A 24,205-nucleotide genomic window follows, 5' to 3' on the forward strand; every position below is an offset into this window, starting at 1 on the left:
AATGAGGTTGTTATTACTTTCCATTTCATTATCTTGTGTTTTGCTAATTTTCATGTTCATAGTGAAGGCGCATTGTTACAAAACTGTACATAATAGAAAGAAAGAAAAAATCTGAGATCAGATTCAGAGTCGGTGCTCAAAAATCTATGGGTTTAAGTTGTTACCCAATAAAAAGTATACAGATTGAATTTTCACACAGTAGAGGATTGTGTGCTGATTTGAAATTTCCTGACAAATCAAAATTGTGCGCTGGATCGAGACTCGAACTCAGAACCTTTGCCTTTTGCAGCTACTCAAGCACAACTCACAACCTCTCTTCACAGCTCTACTTCTGCCAGTTCATAATCACCTACCTTTCATACCTTTCAGATGTTCTCCTGTTAAACTTATGACTAGCACTTTTGGGAGGTGATGATGTTTGGCTTATGGAGCACCCAGCTGTACGATCATCAGCACCCTTACAAACTCCCAATTTTTACACAGTCCAATTTTTTTCACAGTCCAATCTAGCCACTGTCATGAATGATGATGACAATGAAATGATGACAACACTAACACCCAGTCCCCAACCCTCCCAGTAATCGAACATGGGACCCCGTGATCCAGAGGCATCAATGCTAGCCACTAGACCACAAGCTGCGGACTCTTTAGGAAGAAAGGGTATCGTGGATGCGTGGCTTAGCCGTGACCTGAGGGATGCTTCCAGAATGAATTTTCACTCTCCAGCAGTGTGTGTGCTGATATGAAACTTCCTAGCAGATCAAAACAGTGTGCTGAATTGAGACCTGAACTTCGGACCTTCGCCTTTTGTAAAGAAGTGCTCTACCAACTGAGCTACCCAAACACAACTCATGACCCATCCTCACAGCTCTGCCAGTTCCTGATCTAGCATCCATACTTCACAGAAGATTTCTTGTGGAACTTGCAGAACTAGAACTCCTAAAAAGCACGGATATTGAGGAGACAAGGTTTAGCCACAGCCTGAAGGGAAGCTTGCAGAATGAATTTTTGCTCTATCATCTGACCCTGTGTCTAGTCCTCTAAGTGCTGTAACCTAAAGATATCTGTGTGGAAAGGATTTGTCCATGTGTATGTAATCCAGCTGCCATCCCCTTTTCTCTGATCAGGATGTTTCCAGCTTGTTTGACCTCTTTTTTCAAGTGGGATTTCATACTGACTACAGAATGCAGCAAGCGTTTGTTCATTCCTGTTACCTTGGTATGTTTTACTCTTCCTAACTGGGCATAGAGGTCCCTTAATAAGATCTGAACATTATTTTTATTTAATTTGCTTGTTTGAGGAGATTTCAACAGATTGTCCTCAACAGATACTTAATGTAATTAGTGGGGGCACGAGTGTTTATGATGGTACAGATTTTGTTTGGTGTTAGTAAGGTTGAAGTTCTGATTCTTGGTCAGATGGCTTGAAAATCAGTTATACAACTTATTATTTTTACATTCATTGTAAAATGCATTCCAGATTGGGAGCAGTGTTGCATGACAATTTATCTGGGTTTCTCTTTGTAAATTCTGTATCTTTGAGACTTGACTACTCGTTCATTTTATTTGTGATCTCTTGGAACCCTGCTATTAACATTTTTTATTTTTCTGATTGGTAATTTGATATTGTTTTATTCTACTCTGTGCAAGTGGGTGTTTGGGTGATTGCAAACATATTGATTCCTTGCTGCCTTTTAGGTGGCTACCCACTGAATCTGACGTAGCATTCTTCAGCTTTTTTGTCGGACAGGGCAGCAAATTTTTTTCCCAAAAGACCTATTCATATTTGAGTTTTGGAGGTAGTTAGCCTTGAACAGATTAAGCTCCAATTTACAGCTATGGTCGCCTCAGTACATTTTGTGGCTGCACTTTCAACCCTACTCTTTTATCTGGGCTTGGGACCAGCAACAGAGACTAAAGAGCTACTCAGTTCACCCAATAACTACTGCATTAACTATGATAATTATTTAGCACTATTATTTACTATGATAATATAACTTGTTTGCATCTCATATATTTGCTGAAACTCATTTTCTTTGTTTCAGATGTACCACAAGACAATCCAAATGTTTTACAGCTAAAAAATCTTGCATCTAAAGTGCTCTTTGCTCTCAGTTTAAACTTCTTCAATGCTGTTTTCAATAGAATATCTGCAAGGTATGTATAAATCTTTCAAGTTCTTTCTATCGTTTTTTCACTCCAAGAAGGAAAGCTATTATATGAAAGGCTTGAGTATCAGTTAATAGTGTTGGGTGTTTTATTTTGCATTGCTAATGTATTTGTTTCAGGGGCCAATTACATGTTATTTAGAATAATACTGTGCTGACACACAACTGCTCATATTTTTAAGAAACTGTTTACGCCATTGTATTAGTGCATCACTTTGAACGGTCTCCTTTCAGTAACAGGTTTAATCAAAATTGATTGGGTCAGTGGCTGTGGATAATCATTTTCCTATAATCAGGTTCTTGCGCCCCACTGAAAAATGATATGTGGTGTCTGACACCAAGGAAAGGAGGCTGATGTTACAAATTTGTTTACTTATCAAATCTGCTAAATTAGTGTTAGCTGACTTATAAAGCAGAGCTCATTGGGGTTCACACAGATGTGTATTTCTTCATTTCTCTATTAAATTTTTTTATTTTTCATTTATCTTGAATCTACTTGGAAACTCTATTGTTTTAGCCTTTCAGTGGAATACATCTACATCTATACCCTGAAAACCACTGTCACATTATTAGGATTTTTTCCCCATTCCATTCATGTATGGAGTGCGGGAAGAATAATTCATTTAAATCCTCTGTGTGTGCAGTGATTATTCTAATCTTATCCTCATTTGACTATGGAGTTAAACGTTCCAGCTTTTGCTTTGCTACTCTCAATTTCAGTTCCTGTCTCATTTGCTAGAAACTGGACACTGACTTTGGTGCCACTAACAGTCTTTACCTATGACCAGAATTTGTTTGGCTTTTGTGAAATATCATTTGACAATACTCTGCTATGATAATCATTGAAGGCATCAGGCATTGCTCTCTTGACAGCCAAACACGTTTCATTCAGCATCTTCTATCTATACCCTTACACTTTCTTTGACACCTATTATGCAGTAATTTCTGTTTTTTATAATTTCTATACAGTGACTCTATACCACGTAGTTTCCCTCCCATTATGAACTGTTCTACTGGGTACATATCTATTCAGTGCATGGTCAACTATTCTTTTAAACTTGATCCGCAATTCCTCTACATGCTCCTGCCCAGTGCTGGAAGTTTCAAGTTCCTCATTGAGATATGTTGCCATTAGATCCAATATATTTCCATCATGAGTGGGATTCCTAACTATCTGTTCTAGGTAGTTTTAAGAGAACGCATTTAGTAATATTTTACATGATGTCTCATCACACCCACCACTAACAAAACCATAGTTTTCCCAATTAATTGTTGGGTGATTAAAACCTCCACCAACGATTACAGTATGATTGGAAAACTTATGTGCGTGTAAACTGAGGTTTTCTCTAAAGTTTTTGTTTACATCAGGAGATGAGTCTGGTAGGTGATAGAAGGATCCAGTTATCATTTTATGCCCATCCCTGATACTGAGTCTTGCCCAAACAATCTCACATGCAGCTTCAGTTCTATCTCAGTAGATCTGAGTTTCTTGTTTACTGTGACAAATACACCACCTCCATTTCAGATTTGCCTACCCTTTCAATTTATACCTAAATTTTCCCCAAAAATCTCATTGCTATCAATTTCAGGTTTCAACCAGCTTTCTGTACCTAGTATTACGTGAGATTCACTGCTTTTCATGCATTCACTGCTTTTCCAAACTCTGGCACTCTGTTGCAAAGGCTTTGGTGATTTACCATTAGGATTTTGATACTCTCACCTGTGAGAAGCATTTCTTTCAGTCTCACACTGATACTTCTGGGTTTCCTACAGCTATCGTCATATGGATTAGATGGAGAGTTGCCTAATCTAAAAACCCCTTACGTGCACCCCACACACACTCAGCTACCAGAGTAACAATCTCTAATGTGTAGTACACAATGGGCACATTTAAAGGGTCGCTAAAGTTCTGAACCCTATGGCAGAAGTCCGGGAAGTCTCAGCCTATCTTGCCACAGAACCTTTGAAGTCTCTGGTTCAGTCTTCCCATTCATCTCAGAACCAAAGGGCCATGATCAATTCTGGGGACAATGCTGCAAATTGTGAGCTCCGTTGAAACTTCATATACAAGGCTGGTCTTTGCAACCTTCTCTGCCAGTTGCTGGAATGACACAGTTCCCACAGTGGCTGCAGGAACAGCCTCTTCAACATGTTGAATGAGGTCCCCATTGAGTGCGCCTGGTGTCCTTTCCAGTTCCTTGCTGCACTTTGACTAAGGGATACCATAATTTGCCGTACAATTGAACTGCCAATGATGAATAGACCCCTACCCTTTTGGGTTTGCCTCCTCTAGACACCGGACAGAACAGGTTTCCCCAAAATGGGTGAAGTGAGTCCTGCTGGCTCAATTTCAGTGTCAGTGAAAGACAGCACCTCAAACTTGTTGGTTAGGGGGATTGGTACAACACCATGAGTTATCTGTGGTCCCTGTCCATCCTGTACGAGACACTAGATCTACCATTGACATGCACTCACAGTCAAGTGAGTGAATAATGTCAGAATCCTGCACTTTCTGCAGACCAGACAGGATGCACACGAGGGAATACTACTTGAGGTACTTCTGCTATTGGTATCACAGGTACACAACTCTCAGGATCTCTTTCAACACACCGATTCACAACAGCTGCCAATCATTTGACAGTAGTCAGGGTGGTTTCTGGGTACTTAGGAATGTCAACCAACTCATCCCTTGTTTGAGAACAGCATTCACAGTGGGGCTGCAATTTATCCCCCAGTGCAGTGTGTTACAAGGCAGTGAACAAGTAACTGTAAATTTGGCCATCTGATTATTTTTTAATCTGTTGAGCTAAAAAGTTTCTAATTTCCTATCAGAATTGAAGCAAATTCATAAAATGAGGTTTCTATTAAGGCAATACAAAAACCAGTGGTAAAAATTACTAGATTCCTAAAATGTTTTGAGGTTAGTTACAATTGTTAGCAAACCTGGAAACAGAATTGATTTATGATAAATGCAGATAATATATAGGGCTACTCTTCTTTAATGGAAACTAAACACAACACTATACAGGGTGTCCCATTTATCTTGACCACCCTAAATAACTGTTTGTCCAGATGAAAATTACAAGATGTTTCAAACAAATGTTCTGTGGCTGTCAGGGGGACATCAATCAGCATGATTGCCTATTTGTAACTTTGTTTTTTACAAAGATATGAACAGCGGTATGACTTTTTTTAAATGGCACCCTGTATTTTTTATTAGGTAATTCATTTCCTCTCCTAAAGACCTATTCAAAAATGTATCACAGTGTACCATTCACTGAAACACAACATTATTAATTACATAACGCAACATTGACTTTGAGCCCTAGATCACAAACTCATCCACTTGCTGCAGTTGCCAGAAAACAAATGAAAACCAAGTAAAAACATAATACAAAATTGACTTTGACTCTCCTGCACCATTGCTCAGGAGCAGAACATTCAGAGGTACTCAGAATGGTGACCCTGGACACCGATACACTGGTGCACTCGTTGAATGAAAGAATTATTTACTGCTTCCAGTGGTGCCTGCTGTAGAGTATTACAAGCAAGCATGATACGTTCCTGCATGTCCTCTGGTGTTGTTGGAATATCATGATTGACAACATCTATAATTCATCCCCAAAGAAAAAAGTCCAGAGGATTTAAATCAGCAGACTAGCAGGCCAAGTAACTGTTCCTCCTCGACCAATCCATCTGGCAGGATACCTTCGGTTCAGAACACGACATGCATGCAAGCGTTATTTGCTGGACATCCATTGTGTTGATACCACATAAGCATTCTGGTTCTTAGCAGCACTTCACCCAGAAGAGGAGGAAGAATTTGTCTGAGGAAGTTGGCATACGCTGTGCTGTTTCACCTGTCTAAGCCATCGTGGGTTGTCGCTGGACCAATAATGCATGTTCCTTGTATTTACTTGTCCCATGTTTGAGAAGGAACATTCATCGGTAAATAGAACATTGGAGAAGAAGTTCGTGCTGGCGAGGATTTGCTGCTGTGCCCACTGACAGAACTGTACTCAATTCTGGATATCATTACCATGTAATTCTTGATGTAGGTGTACATGGTAAGGATGGAACCGGTGACATGTAAGAATACAAAGTGCACTGGTTTTAGGAATGCCAATCTCATGTTCAAGCTGTCGTGTGTTCACATGTGGATTCGTAGCAATGGAAGTGAGAACAGTAACTTTGGCAGCTTCATCTGTGCGAATTCTACAACGATTGCATTGTTGTGGGTTGAAACTTCACGTTTCCTGAAGTGTCGCAAGAAGATGAGAAAACATCCATTGGGGAGGTGTGTTCTTGTCAGGATATCTCTCTCTTTACAGTTCCGCTGCCTGCGTAGCATTTCGCCTACCTTCAACAACAATAACAGCAATTATAAAAGAAACATTGTGTCTATGCAGTTTGTAGGAAGGACAGCCTTTACTGTATGCCTACTCTACACAACAGTATTTAAAAGTACTAAACTACTATACTAAATGTACCCGTACATAAGAAAACAGTACTGCAATTGATGTTCTGCTAACTTACATTCCCCATAGATGAGTAGCATTTCTACCTTCTCTTTGTTGGTGTACATTCTACTCACACAACTCTTCAACTGACGATGGTTGACGGGATGGCGAGTGTGCATTCTACCTATGTGTACATTTGTCCTCTGCCAACGTCAGGACGTGGATGTGTTCCATTACCCCAAGTACCTGCACTAAGCACTGGGAGCGTCAACGTCATTGTTGTGTTATGTAATTAATAACGTTGTGTTTCGGTGAATGGTACACTGTGATATATTTTTGAATAGGTCTTTAGGAGAGGAAATGAATTACTGAATAAAAAAATACAGGGTGCCATTTAAAAAAGTCATACTGCTGTTCATATATTTGTAAAAAACAAAGCTACAACGAAGCAATCATGGTGATTGACGTCCCCCTGACGGCTAAAGAACATTTGCTTAAAACATTTTATAATTTGCATCTGGACAAACAGTTATTTAGGATGGTCCAAATAAATGGGACACCCTTTATATTAGAATATCTTCTACAGTAGTTAAATCACAAATGCTGATTTAGTGCAGGTACAAAGGACAATGGTAGCTTCTGAATCCAAGGACACACACATAGTAAACAGGTGACCCAGTACCACTGAGTTGATAACTTTTGTTGAAACTTATCACAGTATATGGACAAACTTTAATTAAAAACAGGTGCATGCCAATGCATCGTGACAGATAGTGAGGAGTCTGGCTTCTTTTATGCCAAGGTGGTATGTTTACACTAGTAAGATCAAGTCTGGGATAGAATATCCTTTTAGGCACAGTATGTTCTTCTGCAACATATTGGTGCAAATGCTTTGCAATTTTTGTTTAGTGGAGACACTAGTAACCAATTGCATTAGAGATAGCTGAAGTGTTGGAGAATCAGTTCTTCAGCCAATCAAGAAATGAAATATGCTTGTGTCCTTAAGTCAAGGGATTTTTGAGATGCACAAAGCAACAGAAGATACTGTGATAAAGTGAGCTCTAAAACTTTCTTGGCAACATTGTGACCTTTGGTTACCTGATGCAGATGAAAGCTATACAGGAATATCAATCATGGATAGCAGTTTTTATTTATTGGGATTGCTGTGTTGAACTTAACTTCTCTTTCTGTAGGTCACATGATTTGTCTTTCTGCGGATGAGGCAGTTGAAATATATTTGCTGAAAACATTCAGAACTCCTAATAAGGAAAAACACTGGTTTACAGTGGCCAGTTTTTTTGCGCTTTAGGTAATGATCTCTATTGCTTTCTTTTGCAATAAAAGCACATTCTTGCAACCTGCTGAGTGGCCCCACAATAACAGCTCATTGCTGATGTGGCTGTGGAATGTTCTGATAGTACACTTTTTAGTTGTCTCAAGAGGGACAGAACATGTGAAATGTTTAGAACTACAGGTTTAGTGTGCTGTTGCCAGTACAACTTTGTATCAATGAAAAAGCCCAGAATCTAACAACTGCTGTGTCACCCAGTGCTCCAATGTCACTGGGGCAACATATCATCCTCTGTTTTGTCTTCATCAATTTTCATATTGTTCATGATAAACCAGGTCTTGGCCTCATTGAAGAGGACTTCTGCTTGGTGCTGCTTGGTGAACAACTTGAACTACATCCTCTTATTTGAGATCAAAGTTGTATCATCCATGAACTGCAAGGTGTGCCCATTGGAACCCATGTCGTTAGTGAAAATGGGGAACAACAGAGGCCCTATTAGGATCCCTGTGACAAACCATATTGTAGCTTCATTTCACCTGTCTGCTCCTTGCACTGATATAATTTGCCATCCATTTTTCACATAGAGGTCAAGACTTTGTAGAACGGTTCCCCCAATACCAAATAATTTTAGCTTGCTGAGCAGGGGGCAGGATACAATTAAACACCTTACTGAGGTGACAAAGTGCCAGTGCTATAGACTCCTTGTCTTCTAAACCCTGACTAATACTTGTAACTAAATCAAGTTGTTGTTGGAGTGTCCATCCAAAAGCCGCACTGTGTATCATAAAAGAGGTTATTTCCTTCGAACAAACTTATTAGCTGAGATTTCTGTACATTGAGCAAGCAGTTAAGGAAACAACAACAACAAAATGGGGGATGGCCAGTGATATTGAGGTTCTATCAGAGACAGCAAAGGACTTGGACGAACAGTTAAATTGACAGCAGGATATAAAATGGGTATCAACAGAAACAAAACAAGGATAATGGAATGTAGTCAAATTAAATCAGGCGATGCTGTGGGAATTAGATTAGGAAATGAGACACTAAAAGTAGTAGATGGGCAGTGAAATAACTGACGATGGCCAAAGTGGAGAGGATATAAAATATAGACTGACAACGGCAAGAAAATTGCTTTTGAAGAAGAGATTTTGGCAACATTGAATGTAGATTCAAGTGTTAGGAATTCTTTTCTGAAGGTGTTTGTCTGGAGCATAAGCATTAATGGAAATGAGACAGGTACAATAAATGGTTTACACAAAAGAGAATAGAAGTATTTGAAGTGTGGTGCTGCAGAACAAGGGCACCCATAACTGAGTTCAAGGGGGAGCCTTGCCTCCCCACCCCACACACCCCCAGCTATCAGGGAAAGAAAAAAAATAGTGTAATTAGGTTTTTTCCTTTCAAGGAAATGATTTAAAAGTTGGTATTAAGCAGGTTTATTACAGGGTCAGAACTAGAACTGTTTACAGGTACTTAAAGTCACGATTCATCTTCTAAAATATTAAAAATACTCCATACTCCAGGTCTTGCCTCCTCATCCCCCCCCCCCCCCCCCCCCCCCCACCCATCCTATCCACAAAAGATTGTACGGGCGCTTTTGGTGCAGAAGAATGCTGAAGATACGTTGATGACGTAAACAACGAGGAGGTATTGAATAAAAATAGGGAGAAAAGAAATTTGTTTCATAATGTGGCTAAAAGAAGGGACTGGTTGATATGACACATTCTGAGAGTTCAAGGGATCACCAGTATAGTATTGGAGAGAAGTTTGGTTGGAAAAAAATTCTAGAGGGAGGCAAAGAGATACAGTAAGCAGATTTAGAAGGATGTAGGTTGCAGTAGTTATTCCGAGATGAAATGGCTTGGGCAGAATAGAGGTGGCATGGAGAGGTGTATCAAACCACAACAACAATAACACTTTCTTTGTAAACTGCTACTGTGCAAGCTACGTACAGCAAGTCTGGAAATTCCCCAGCATGGAGGCATTTATTTATTACTTTTTAGTGGGAATAATTTTATAAGCCTCTGAAACATGTCAACTATTACAAAGATATAGCAAACCCTCAGTCATCTTAGTTTTTGGCGAAGACTCATAGACGTCGCCGGTTTCAAGGTCTAACATTTTATGTGGAAGAATATACTGTCTAAACTCTCTACCTGTTTCATTGCTAACTTTTACTCTTTGGCATCTATCACAGGTAGGGCACATCTCTTGTTTTAGTCTTCTCCCAGCGTTACAAAAATAGATGTTGTCATGTATCTTTTGTAAACATTTTGTTGTACCACAGTGTCAAAAACTTTAATGTACATATTTTGTTAATAGGTCAATATATAAAACTTTTATCCATTATGAAGGAGGATCACTGTGACTATGATAAATAAAAATTTCTTGAAATTACTGCAACCAATCGCCTTTTGTATTGGTCTTTAATTTTTATTATCCCATTACTGGTTTTGAACCGCCTAGCGATTCATCATCAGATGGTACATATTTATTGATTGTCTGCAGCAGTGTGGGAGTCGTATAGCTGCGGTAAGATGTATGAATGAAACATGTAAGTACTGAGTCTGGTGAGAATTATTCACATCATGAGATCGATTTTGTTGTGTTACTTACAGTTATTAGTATTCGTTGGCTGGTTGTTGGTGCAAACAGTATTCTCTCTCTCTCTCTCTCTCTCTCTCTCTCTCTCTCTCTCTCTCACACACACACACACACACACACACACACACACACACACACACACACACACAACCTCTTCGTTCCACGTACTCCCCTGCTTAACATTACATTATTATAAATAAATAAAAAGTAATGCTGTGATGTTTATTGTTTATTTCACAAGTATTGAACATTGTTAGTCGAACAAAAGATAAATGAAATGTCAACCAAAATTTTAGTGCTAAAATTGTAGATGCAATACCTTCCAAACTCAATGTTTAATAGATTTTGTAAATAGCACATGCCAACTTTGCCATATAACTGTATGTTATTTTGCAATAGAGAAATATGTAGGTACTGACTGTTGCCAGTATAAATTACAAGAGCAGAACAAAGAGACTCTCTGCCCTAATACAAACTCTTTGACAGTACTTTAGCTATACTCCTTCGCTTATTTAGGTTTTATAGAGCATGTGGAACATGTTACCTGTGGCTAAGTGTGTGAGGTACAGTAAAAGTAATGTGACTGGAAAACATGCATCATATTTTCCTGAATACTGTGTGGACCAAAACTAACCAACAGATACTAATGCAACAAAATTGATCTCATAATGTGAATGATCCTCTCCACACTCAGTACTTATGTGTTTTGCTTGTACATCTTGCCACAGCTACATGACTCCCACACTCCTGCAGACAATCAATAAATATGTACCATGTGATGATGAATTGCTAGGTGGTTCAAAACTGTAATGAGGTAATAAAAATTGAAAACAAAACAAAAAGCAACCAGTTCCAGCAATGTCAGGAAACCCTTCAGGTCAATATATTGTTCAGGTCAACACAGCTCCCAGCCATTGAAATCTGGTTTGAGCCTCCTAAATAAAATTTCTTTACATACTTTGTAATGTTAGCTGCTCTTTCTCCATCACTTTTATGTAGAAAACTCTTAACTTATCACCAGTTATTGTCTTAGTTCTAGTTTCTTCTGATATCTGTACAAATTTTCAAAATCTCTCTTCCATCTTTTAATCCCTTTCAGTACAAAATTTTGAACTCTTTTTCTCCCTCACAACTATTATTTTCTGAGTTATCGTGCATAGACTGTTGTGAAAGAGCATGGAAATGTAAAGTCACTATTGACGCTTCCTCCCTTTATTTTAACATCCTTAATGTCCATGGCCTTATCGCTATTGAACACTACCATTTCCAATTCCTGACGGATTCCAAACCAACCACCTCCTTCTTAGTTGCCAAGACCAACTATATCCTCACCCACAATTACTCCTCCTTTGAAGGCATTACCTACAAACAAATCTGGGGTATGGCTATGGGCACCCATGTATCACCATCCTATGCCACCCTATTCATGGGCCATCTAGAACAATCCTTCCTAAACACCCAGAATCCCAAACCCCTCACCTGGTTCAGATTCATTGATGACATCTTCACGATCTGGATCAAGGGTGAGGACACCCTATCCACAGTTCTACAGCACCTCAACATCTTCTCCCCTATCTCTTCACCTGATCCTACTCAACCCATCCAGCCACCTTCCCCAATGTTGACCTCCATCTCAAAGATGGCTATATCAATACCTCTGTCTATATCAAACCTACCAACCACCAGCAAGACCTCCACTTCAACAGCTGCCACCCATTTCATGCCACCCAAGTCCCTTCCATACAGCATAGCCTGTGACCATTGCATTTGTAGTGACAAACGGTCCCTCTCGAAATATACAAGCTGTCCCACTGAGGACTTTACAGTCCATAATTACCATCCCAACCTCGTACAAAAACAGATCTCCCATGCTTTATCTTTCCAGTCATCCAACACCACCCGAAGTCCCACTGTCTGGCCACAGAGGAGCATTCCCCTCGTGACTCAGTACCGCGCAGGATTGGAGCAGCTGAATTACATTCTCTACCAGGGTTTTGACTGCCCCTCATCATGTCCTGAAATGAGAAATGTCCTACCCGCTATCCTTTCCATCCCTCCCACAGTGGCATTCTGCCGCCCAACGATCCTACACAGTATCCACGTCTATCCGCAATGGTCCTAGATGCAAGACCTGTGTCATACATCCTTCCACCACCACCGATGCCAGTCCAGTCACAAATACCACCTATCCCATCAAAGGCAGGGCTACCTATGAAACTAGTCGTGACCTACAAGCTAAGCTGCAACCACTGTGCTGCATTCTATGTGGGCATAACACCAACAAGCTGTCTGTCTGCATGAATGGCCATCAACAAGCTGTGGCCAAGAAACAACTAAACCACCCTTTTGCTGAGCACACTGCCCATCATGACATTCCACGTTTCAGTGACTGCTTCACAGCCTGTGCCATCTGGATCCTTCCCACCGACAACAGCTTTTCTCTCCCTGCAATATAGCTTACGTTCCTGTAATCCCCCTGGCCTTAAACTTTGTTAGTTATTGTCCTTACCCACCTAGCACCTTCCCTGTTACCATTCCAGCACTACACAGCCCTCATTCCACCAACACAGCCAGTCTCTTTACTTGTCTCCTTTTCTGCTACTCCTCCCTCTCTCCACTGCCTTCCATCTGTCCTGACTACACCTAGCTGCTTTACTCTCCACCTTGTCCCTGCACGCTTCCAGCAGCACTTTACCGTCCCCCACCCCTTGCTATCCCTCTCCCTCCTCACCCAGCCTCCTCCTTATTCCCACCTGGTCACCTCTCACATAATGCTCTGCTGCTTACAGTCTGACTCCAGCTACCAGAGACTGTGTTCATGTGTGTCTGAGTTGCATGTTTGTGAGTGTTTGTGTTAGTGTGATTGTGTGTGTGTTTCTATTTTTGACAATGGCCTTGTAGGCCAAAAGCTAAGTTTCTAACGGTCTTTTTTTGTGCCCTTCTGCAACTCAGTATCTCTGCTATATGATGAGTAGCAACTATCCTTTTCATTATATTGTTACATTCCATCCTAGATTTTCCATTGTTTAACATATTCAGACTATGTAGGAGTCCATGTGTATTTTTAGGATTGTCATTCTCCCTTTACAAGAACTGATTAACTGTCTCGAATTGAGAACTAGCCTAACATACCATCTTCTTTTGCAACAATTACCAGCGAATCACTGTGTTCGCTGCTGCTTCTGTCTTGTTTTTGAATCTGTCTCTCTATTTTTCTTTTTGAGAAAGGTGTCCTATTGGGCTTATTAAAAAAAAGCTTGTTGAGATTTAAGGTCTCTCACAAAAAATTATTGGAAATCCCACAAAGTTTCTTTTAACTGTTCTTTCTGTTCGGAGTTTAAAGCTATAGCTTTGTTGACTTTACAGTTTACAAGTTCCTCAAAGTTTTGATCATATGAGTAATCTAAAAATATTTGATCAGATATGTGTTGATATCTCCATGGCTTCTTATTTCTCTAACATGGTTACACTAATTTCCACAGTTTGCAATGCACACATCTGTCTTAGAAGTAACAGTATTCTTAGGTTCAGTAATTATTACACTTTTCCATCCCAGTCAAAGCATGCATTTGATTTACTACCCAATCCATCCCCAGAAGGAAATTTTCTGACAATTCAGGAATCAGTAGACATCTGTGTTAAAAGGTTCTGTTTGCAATTTTAAAAGTGAATAGTACTTGATTCTTCACTATTTTGCTGTGTGTTCCTGTTGCCCTTTTATTTTTGTCCTTATTACTTTTAATTCAGCAGACATCTTCCCCTTCGTAATTTTTTCTCTAAGCCTCTCTGTCGCTCTGGAAATGGGACTTCCTGTATCTATTAAGCATTTACCTTCCCAGTCATCCGTATTTGCTTTTATATGTGGACTGCCTAGCTCATCACTTAATTCTTTTCCCTCACTATTTTTAAACAGGAAATCATTTACAATTTCTTTAAAATTAAATTCTTCAACTTTTTCTTTTTCAAAAGATTCTTCTCTTTCAGTTTTCAACAGATCAACAGCCACATCCTAGCCTCCATTTCTTCCATCTTCTTCTAACCTGGGCTTTACACCAAAGACACTACTATTCATTGCTCACTTTTTCCTTAATTGGTTTTCAAGTTTTCTCCACAGGTTTGGATAAGAGACTCTCTTCCTAATCCATCAATGGCCAATGACTGATAAACACTGATAGGCAACATCTGTTTCTCTGATGCATCTCCACGAATGACCTCCCCCCCCCCCCCCCCCCCCCCCCCCCCGCCCACCCATTTCTCTTCAAAAACCTCACCATCATGCACTTAACTTCCTTACCCTATCTACATTTATTTAAATATAAACCCAATCCTCAACTTCACAGCCTTCACCATCACTTTTCTCACTAGCAACAAAATTATCATCATTATCTTCATCATAATTACTCTCAGCATCCCTATTCACGGATTGTTCCCCCCTTAGCATCATATCCACAGGTGTTGCTGCCCAGTACTAAGATTCATCCAGTCACCTTCTTTCTCCTCAAATAACCTCCCCAGATCAAAACTATTATTTTTTTCTCATTACTTTCTTGTGTTGTATCGTGTGCTGCACTTTCTGTCCAGTTATAAAATTTGGGTAAAGCCACAATGCCCATCTCTGGATCTCTTACATTTCTATGATCACATTTAATTTCTGAACAATCATTAGCTCTTATAGCAACCCAAAAATTTTTGTTAAACTTTAAGTTCTTCATATGGAAGGTAGAATGTCTGTTCCATTCTGACTTATTGTTATTGAACTTCCCTCATTTATTCCAGTGCAAATTCGAGGTCCCATAGTTACATGATCTGTTTGCCCCAAAACTTCATTGAGTTGACCTTACATTTTCCTTTCTATTTCCCTGTTATCCTGTCTCCAGTTTGGATGCATTTGATTTCCCTCTTCCCATCTTACACTTCTATTGTCATCATTTCTTTTTCACTGTCTGTCTCTTACATTGATTAAGTTCTGACCACTATGTCTTTCCAAAGCAGTGTGTAATTTATCAACAAATTTCAAGAATTGATCCAGAGAACCATCTGGCCTATGGGCAAGATCCCACTGTAACCTTTCAGGCAACCCTCTCTTAAGTGCTTCATTTTGTGTCATTTCATCAAAAGCTTCATCCAAGTATACAAATTTCTTTAGCTGATTCCTTCAGAAATCCTTCATACAGCCTTTCTTATCTCTATAAATAGATTGAGTCAAAAATTCACTTTTGATTTTAGCCTATTCTGATTCTGACCAAAATTTAAATGAAGAACTTTTTTCAAAATCCTGAAATGATGTCCATTGACCAAAGTTAAAACTTGCCCATGACAAAGCTTGTCTTTCAAGAAATGTATAGACAAATTCAATTTTTAAATTGTCTTTCAACACCAGACACAAAGTTGTCTTTACAATGCTGTAAGAAGTTAACAGTTGTAAACTGTCACAGGATGAAGTTTTAACTGGTAAATTGGACCACATAATGCCACTGTTTACACATGTATTCTTACTAACAAAGTTTCCTTGGATTTCTAGTAATTTTTTATCTAACCCATTAACATCACTGTTTACATTACTTCCCATGCCATCTACGATTTTATTGAAATTTATCTGCCCCACTGTTTCTGTATCTAAATAGCAAACTCTTCTACAGTTTGTAATTGTTCAATAGCCTTTGATTGTTTTACAGTTTCTGTAATGAATTTATTTTCTAAAACTATAACTCTGTTTTCAAAAGTGTCTACCCGTGCATCAACACCTTTTAAGCCAGCCTCCGCCCCAATTTTTAGCTGTGAAATCTGGCTGTTAATTTGTTCATTGTTGATCTTCATGGTAGATTCTAAATGATCACAATTTTCTTTTATTAAACCCTGTAGTTCTGCTTTTAAAGGGTCACTAGAAGACGTTGTTAGAGATTCTAATTGCTCACTGTTGGATTTTATTTCAGATCTTAATATGTTACTGTTAGATTTAATTGTATACTCCATATTTTTTTTAACTTCGAGGCTATTTCTTGTATTTGTCCTAACATGGATTTTAATAAGTCATTCAAGTCTGCTTTTCTATCAGTTTCATCATTTGAAGTGTAAAAAAATCCTGACTCACTTCAAAGACAACCTCCCTACAGCTTACCTCCTGCTTCTTTATTGTCTTTCAATTCAACTCTATTAAAAAGTACTTTAATCCAAAGAATGCTGAGTTTGATAAATTTTGTGAATTTAGTCTTTTCTTCAGTAGTCTTGTGTTAAGGTCTTCTGATTGTTTCTTGACTTTCATTTATTAGTGATCTGTCTGTGAGTAAAATTTTCTTCTGATCTGCAATCAAAATTCCATGTGTCTTCAGAGCATTTTGTTATGGGGTCATGTTTATATTCTTGTGATGTTTATCTATAATAAAAAAAGCTGTTAGTGCTTCAGCCAAAAAAGTCTATGAATCCTGGCACGAGCACCCACCTGTAATGATTCTCTCCTAATAATGTTTACTTTCACTGACATTACATGTGAGTGAGCAGCACTGTAATGACAATTATTGCATTGTAAAAGAGATATCATCACATTTCATGAAAAGTATTTTATTTAACTTGTGATTGGCATTAGTTATCTAGGGGTCCCTGTAATTTTAATTCCATGAATCAGGTCCAGGATTGTTTGTTAAGACAAGCTTGAAGCACTAGTTCTCATTTTCAAAATATGTGGTTTTGTTCAGTGTAAAACTATCAGAAACACAGTTCACTATCACAAGAAAGAACACAGATTCAGAACGAACATAAATACTTGAGAACAGTTTCATTGTCTTTATAAACCCCACATCTCCAAAGGGCTTCATATGAAGTTAACCCTTTCAATGGCAAAATGAATCTGTTGCAATTGGCACTAATTGACGATAATATAATCCATGCTAAATGTTCTCAAAGCTTCCAGTATGCTCAGTTAGTCAAAACATTGTTTATGTAACTTCCGTGGTTAGATCTTAATTCAATTTTAATTTATTATGTATTTTTCATAAGTATTAATTCCTCTGAGGATTTTTGAAAATAACGGTTGATGATACAATTTTTGAGTTGTTGCAAATATTCTTAAAGCTGTTAACCTCATGTTATAATGAAACACTGGTTGAGTATTATTGTATTTTGTTGAGAAAAAAAAAACTTATTTATTCTCAATAAAGACCAGGTGCTGACAAAAAGCGGTGAGTTTGGTTTTCAAATTTTTGAATATGGAGGCACTGTTTACACAAGAATCACTTGACCAAGGAGCTTGTAAAAAAACACCTAAGAGTAAAAGTGCGAGTGTTGTGACTCAAAATAAAAAACAGAGATAAATAAAACATTATGCTCATATGTAATGTTGATTAATAATTTAACACAAATCTTCTTCTTTAATACGTTAATAAAAAGAATTTACTTTAACACTTTCCCTTGTTAAATAGAAATCAACAAACAGGCAAACCCACAAAACAAAACAAAACTGAGTTTTACAACAGTCCCATTTGATTACACAATATCTTCATACGTGTCTTCGATAGAGCTATGGTCACGATATCCGCTACCTGCTCTTCAGATGGGATTTGATGAACTCTTAATTCTTCCTTTATAAAGTTTTTCATGAATAAAGAAATGCTTGATGGCTATATGTTTGGTTCGGCGATGAGATTCGGGATTCTCTGCCAACTTCACTACTGCTGAATTGTCTATTCGGAGAACTGGGATTTCAGATAGTCTTGTTGTTTCTCCGAGTAGACGAGTTAACCAAATAATCTCCTTAACAGCTTCATTTGCGGCAACTAGTTCAGCTTCAGTTGTAGATGTTGCCACCATGGTTTGTCACTGACTTAGCCATGATATCGCCCCTCCTGTGTAGTTGATGACTACTCCAGATGTTGATCTGCCTTTTTTTGAGCAGCCTCCAAAATCTGCATCACTGTAGCATTCCAGAGTTGTGCTCTTTCCTATTGATTTGTATGTGATTCCATATTCAGTCATTACTGATACATAATGAAGAACCCTTTTTACCCTTAATATGTTTTCTTTGGTGGGATTCTTGAGAGATCTTGACAGAACACTTACACTGAAGTATAGGTCTGGCATCAGATACATTAATGCTCCAACTGCTTATCTATTTGGAAAAGACTGTTCTACCTTGTCATCTTTCTCTGACTGTGAAACATCTGTAACTTACAACATTGGGGTAGAAACTGCTTTACACTCTGGAAAGCTGAAACGTTTTAAAATTTGTTATGCATAAGCCTTTTGGTGAATCTTGATACAGCCATCCTTGCCATGTTCAATTTACAGACCTAAATAATATTTTCCAGGTGCCGTTGTGATCCTGAACTCCTTTTGCAATTGTTGAAAGAAAATGCTCAAATCATTTGAATCAGTGGCAGCTACCAACCTGTTATCAACATACAAAATTACCAGAACATCTTTGCAATTTTTATTTTGAACGTACAAGCACGGATCTACTTGGCTTACTCTAAAATCTAGATCGACCAAAAATTCTCTGAATTGCTTGTTCCAGCATCTTGGTGCTTGTTTTAAACCATACAGGCTTTTCTTCAGCCTGCAAACTCTGTTGGTTCCATCTTCATATCCTATTGGTTGTGCCACGTAAATGGTTTCCTCAAGTTTTCCATACAGGAAGGCCATTGACACATCAAACTATCCAATATACATTCTTTTAGTTGCAGCAACACTCAGAATAGAGCGAATCATTGTCATTTTTGCAACTGGACTAAAAGTTTGACTGTAATCTACGCCTTCTTGTTGACTGAAACCCTTGGCAACCAGTTGAGCATAAATTTTTTGATCTGACCTTCTTCATTTGTTTTCAGTCGAAACCACCATTTACATGGGATTGCCTTGGCACCCTTCCGTAAGTCTTCAAGCTCCCAGGTTTCATTTTCGATCAGAGATTCCATTTCTCTGTCCATTGCTTCTTTCCATTTGATGCTGTCTTCATGTCTAAGAGCATCCTCATATGTTTCAGGAACCTCATTTGTGACAAAGAAATCTTCTGTTATCATTGCATAATCATTGAGTTATGTTGGTCTCTTTAATGATGAACGATCTCTTAACTTCACTCCTATTTCCTATTTGTAAGGTTCGAGAATGTCATCATCAGATTCTGTGTCTGAACTACTTTTATGCTCCAACTATCTTCTGAGTGTTTATTTTCCTCACTCTCTGATTGATTTTTAATATAATCTGGACCTGCAATGGGCTTTTCAACATCTTGAAATGGTAGTGTAACTTGTTTAGTACAGAATCCCAGTTTTTCTTCAAATTGCACATCTCTGGACAGCACAATTGAATTACTTTCTTTTATCCAAATCCTGAAGCGTTCATCACCATCATAACCAATGAGATGTCCTTTCACAGATTTCTTGTCCATTTTCTTTCGTTTTTCACTTGGAATGTGTACATAACATGTTGAGCCAATAATCCTAAGATGTTTAGGCTTTTTCTGTTCCCACAACTTGTAAGGGCTGAAACCTTCTACAGATGACTTCCCTGTCCTATTCTGTAAATTTCTGTGTTAACCAGTTCAACTCATATCTGTTCTGGATAAGTGACATCTAGATTTGAATACTTAAGTGTCCTGGCCATCTCAACAACTGTCCTACTATCCGGCTCACAAATACCATTTTGCTCAGGAGTATAGGGAGCAATCAATCACTGTGTTATACCATTTGAACTTTGGATGGATCTAACCTCTTTGTTATCAAACTCCTTGCCATTGTCACTCAGCATCTCTTTAACAGAGTGCCCCAATGCCTTTGTACGTGAGAGAAAATCTTTGAGAATTTTACTCAACTCTGATTTTTCTGCAGCAAAATAACCACAGTGAAACTTGAAATGATTCAAATGGCTCTGAGCACTATGGGACTCAACTGCTGAGGTCATTAGTCCCCTAGAACTTGGAACTAGTTAAACCTAACTAACCTAAGGACATCACAAACATCCATGCCCGAGGCAGGATTCGAACCTGCGACCTTAGCGGTCTTGCGGTTCCAGACAGCAGTGCCTTTAACCGCACGGCCACTTCGGCCGGCATAGTGAAACTTGGTGCAATTATCTTTGAACAAAACAAGGTAATATTTCACCTGGAATGACTCATGAAAAGGTCCGCACAGATCAGCTGATATCAACTCAGCAGGCCTTGTTGATTTTCTCTAGTTCCAAATGGTAGACGATGCGCTTTCCCAAATTTGCATGGTTCACAAATCTCTGCCCTTCCCTAACATCAATGTTAAATTCCTTTTTTAATTTTGTTTTAACATGATGCTTGTCTTGATGACCCCACCTCTCATGATACAGTTGAAGTACATCAAATCTATCTTCCACTGAAAGATTCACCATTGCACCCTTCTCTGGCACTAACGGCTTAATTTCTGCTTTGTATAAAGTACTACCAACTTTACGATTTCCACACAGTCTCGCTCTACCACCAGTTGTCAAAGAGCAATATGTAGTACTTGACTGAAATATACTATTTTTGTTATGGTCTTTGGCAGCTAAAACAGAAATAAGGTTTTTGGAAATTTTTGGTACATGCCAGACATCAGTCAGGGTCAGTTCTTCACATCTGCTGCCAACTGTTACCAGAATCCGAATTGATCCTCTTCCTGTTGCTTCTAGAGACTCCTGTCCAGCAGCCGTTATAGAGCAGGGATTGTTGAATGCTTCAAAGCTGACAAAGTAATCAGGACTATTTGTCATATGTTTCGTTTGCACCGTTGTCAATCCACCAATTGTATACATCCACTTCTAATGAACAAGCCTCGCCACAAATAGTAAACAATGCTACATTCGTTATTACAGTTTTGTCCATGTTTTTCTGAACAGTTGTATTTTTAGCTGGTCTTCCATCAGCAATCCACTTCTTACAATATTTGATCCAGTGGCCCGGTTCTTTGCAATAGTTACATTTTCCTTTAACATTGAATTTGTTAGTTTTTATTTTGTTTTGTTCACCTGATTTGACTAGTAATGCCTCTTGTTTGATTTTTCACTACTCTTTATGAAATTTCTCTCAAACATGCACAGTTGTTCCTTTAATTCATTAAACTTTTCTTATCATCTCTCGTTAATAACATCCAGCTCGATTTAAAGGAATCAAAGCTTGCAGGTAGAATATGTAAAACTATACATACCAATAGCAGATCAAGCCCATTGTTCAGTTCATTCCACAGACTTGTTAACTTTGCGACGTGTGTGGAGATGTCTTCTTCCTGAGTCTGATTAAATGCGAAGAAATCTGAACAAATCTTGAACAGCTGGTCCTTTGATGATGCTTCGAAATTCTGCTTCAATGTCTCCCACGCTTCATGAGCCATTTCTTTGTCCATGATCTTCTGATACACAGTGTCTTGTAATCATCGACTTGGCATAAGTGTTTGCTTTATGTTAAAAAATCTGGCTTCGCTTTATGATCCTTTATTGCTGCATCATTAGCACCTTCAAACAGTGGCTCAGGTTTTATTGACTTCCCATCAATTATGTGTAAAGCTCCTTCATGATAGTCGATTAGATCTCGCATTTTTCTCTTCCACATTGGCCAATCAGTTTCACTATTCAACGGCTTGATATGTTTTACCAGATCCATTTCTCTCTAAAACCAAAAAAACACACTCTCAAATACGAGTTAAAAGAAAACTATACCTGTCACTTTTTGCACACATTTTTACACACGTAACTGGGACCCATAACCTATTGTATTTTGTTGAGGAAAAAAACTTATTTATTCTCAATAAAGATCAGGTGCTGACAAAAAATGGTTAGTTTGGTTTTGAAATACTTAGATTTATTTCTGAATCTGGAGGCACTGTTTACACAAGAAGTCACTTGACCAAGGAGCTTCTAAAAAAAACCACTTAAGAGTAAAAGTGCGAGGGTTGTGACTCAAAATAAAAAACAGAGATAAACAAAACATTATGCTCATATATGATGTAGATTAATAATTTAACACAAAATTTCTTTTTAAATACATTAATAAAAAGAATTTACTTTAACAAGTATTGATAGTATTGCAAGAAAAAAATAAATAGTGGCATATGTTTTGTCTAATACTACAGTTACACTGTAAATTAATAAAAAAAGATATAGTTTTCTTTTATTAGCATTTACTGTCATTTATGTGCAAACTAATCATCATAGAGTAGCATCGCAGTATACTAAAATATAGATATCTGAACAAAAAATAGTATTTATGGCAAATTTGCTCCTGGGGGCTAGAAAACTTTGTGAAAATCTACAATCAAAGATTAAATAATTTATAAATAAAAATAAGTTCAAAACTGGCCAGAATTTAGGTTGAACCACAGATTTCTGCAACCAAGAGAAGTTCTGCCTGGTCTTGATTCATTACAGAGCACCAAGAAAGTTTTCCAAATAGCCCTTCTTAAGAGTTTTGACCATTTGTGTTGATAATGCCTCCTGTTGTATTACAGTTATTATCTAAATTAAAATTGTGGGTTATGATTGGCACAACTTTCACTGCTGATGAACAGATTTTCTATGTTGAGTATACAGTAAGCAGACTGAGTTTTCTGCGAAGTCTTAACCAGCAACATATATGTAGTGATGCACACGCAAAGACCAAAGCAGTGCAGCCATCTAGGAAGCAAATATTATTGATGCAGATACAAAAGACTCCAGAATCCAGATATGAATTGTTTCTTGATATTTGCTACATTTGTAAGATAACTGCGAGGTGTTTTAAGTAAGATTACATAGGAAAGTAATTCCAGATAAATCCTGAAATTCCATCTTGTATACAAGTTTTGATCCACGAATCAAACTTAGTAATGCACTATGACTGCAAAGAATATGTTGAAAATTAAGTAGGCGGTGAACACTTACTTATTAACACAACAATTTACAGCAGGCATAGTAGAGAGGAAAATTGAATTTCATTGAACATGAGCAATTGTATCAAATATCTTACCAAGTATAACAGTGTTTAAGTGATGTGATGATAGCCAGGTGCAGAATGAATGAGCATGTGAATCCAATTTGTTATAATAATACTCAAATATAAGGCACTGAACAAACTCAATTTCCGTAGAAAAAAACACTGCATCTCTGCCACCTGCATCTGCAGCAAAACCTACCTTTTCACCTGAATCACACGCAAAGAAATGTGAGGCATGATATTCTCAGTGATTACAGTTAGTATTGATATCAATTGCATTGAGAACCCTGTCTGATTTTACCAGTTATCGATCATGTACTGACTGCAGAGTACAAGTCAGCCTAATTCATTTAAATTAGAAAATGAGCAGCAAAACAAATTGAAATTAAAAGATATTTGAATGTAAAGTCAGATAACTGACTTCAGAAAAGTAAGGAAATTGTAGTAACACATATACTACTAGTGCCCAAGAAACGTGTGGTCACTGAAGTCCAATACTGTACATAAAAAAATCAAACAAACTGAGTTGAGTACAAGTCATAAAGCATTTGCAAAGGTTCATTGATGGGGAGGTTTTCTAACTTTCTGAGAGAACCTTCAGTTTCAGTTTTAGTATGAAAGTCACAAAATGCTTTCACTGAACCTAAAATTGAAAATTCGCTGGCATACATTTGTAGCAGCCTCAGCTTTCTTGCCAGCACCATTCATCTGGAGCAGAGGGTAGTCAATAAGTTTGACGCTGTTTTGACAATAAATCCAGGCTAGCGTAATTTTGCCACTAT

The 24,205-nt window shown here is 38.1% G+C and overlaps 1 protein-coding gene across 1 annotated transcript in view; it reads left to right on the plus strand.

The window, feature by feature from the left end:
• The window catches only part of LOC124605129 (neurofibromin), a 459,490-nt gene that overhangs the window by 33,457 nt on the left and 401,828 nt on the right, over nucleotides 1-24,205 (plus strand). Inside the window, exon 4 of the mRNA XM_047136614.1 lies at nucleotides 2,045-2,156. Within this exon, the coding sequence (XP_046992570.1) occupies nucleotides 2,045-2,156 (112 nt within the window). The remainder of the gene's footprint in view (nucleotides 1-2,044; nucleotides 2,157-24,205) is intronic.

This window comes from Schistocerca americana, chromosome 1 (assembly GCF_021461395.2).
Source record: "Schistocerca americana isolate TAMUIC-IGC-003095 chromosome 1, iqSchAmer2.1, whole genome shotgun sequence".
In the NCBI taxonomy this organism is placed as follows: Eukaryota; Metazoa; Arthropoda; class Insecta; order Orthoptera; family Acrididae; genus Schistocerca; species Schistocerca americana.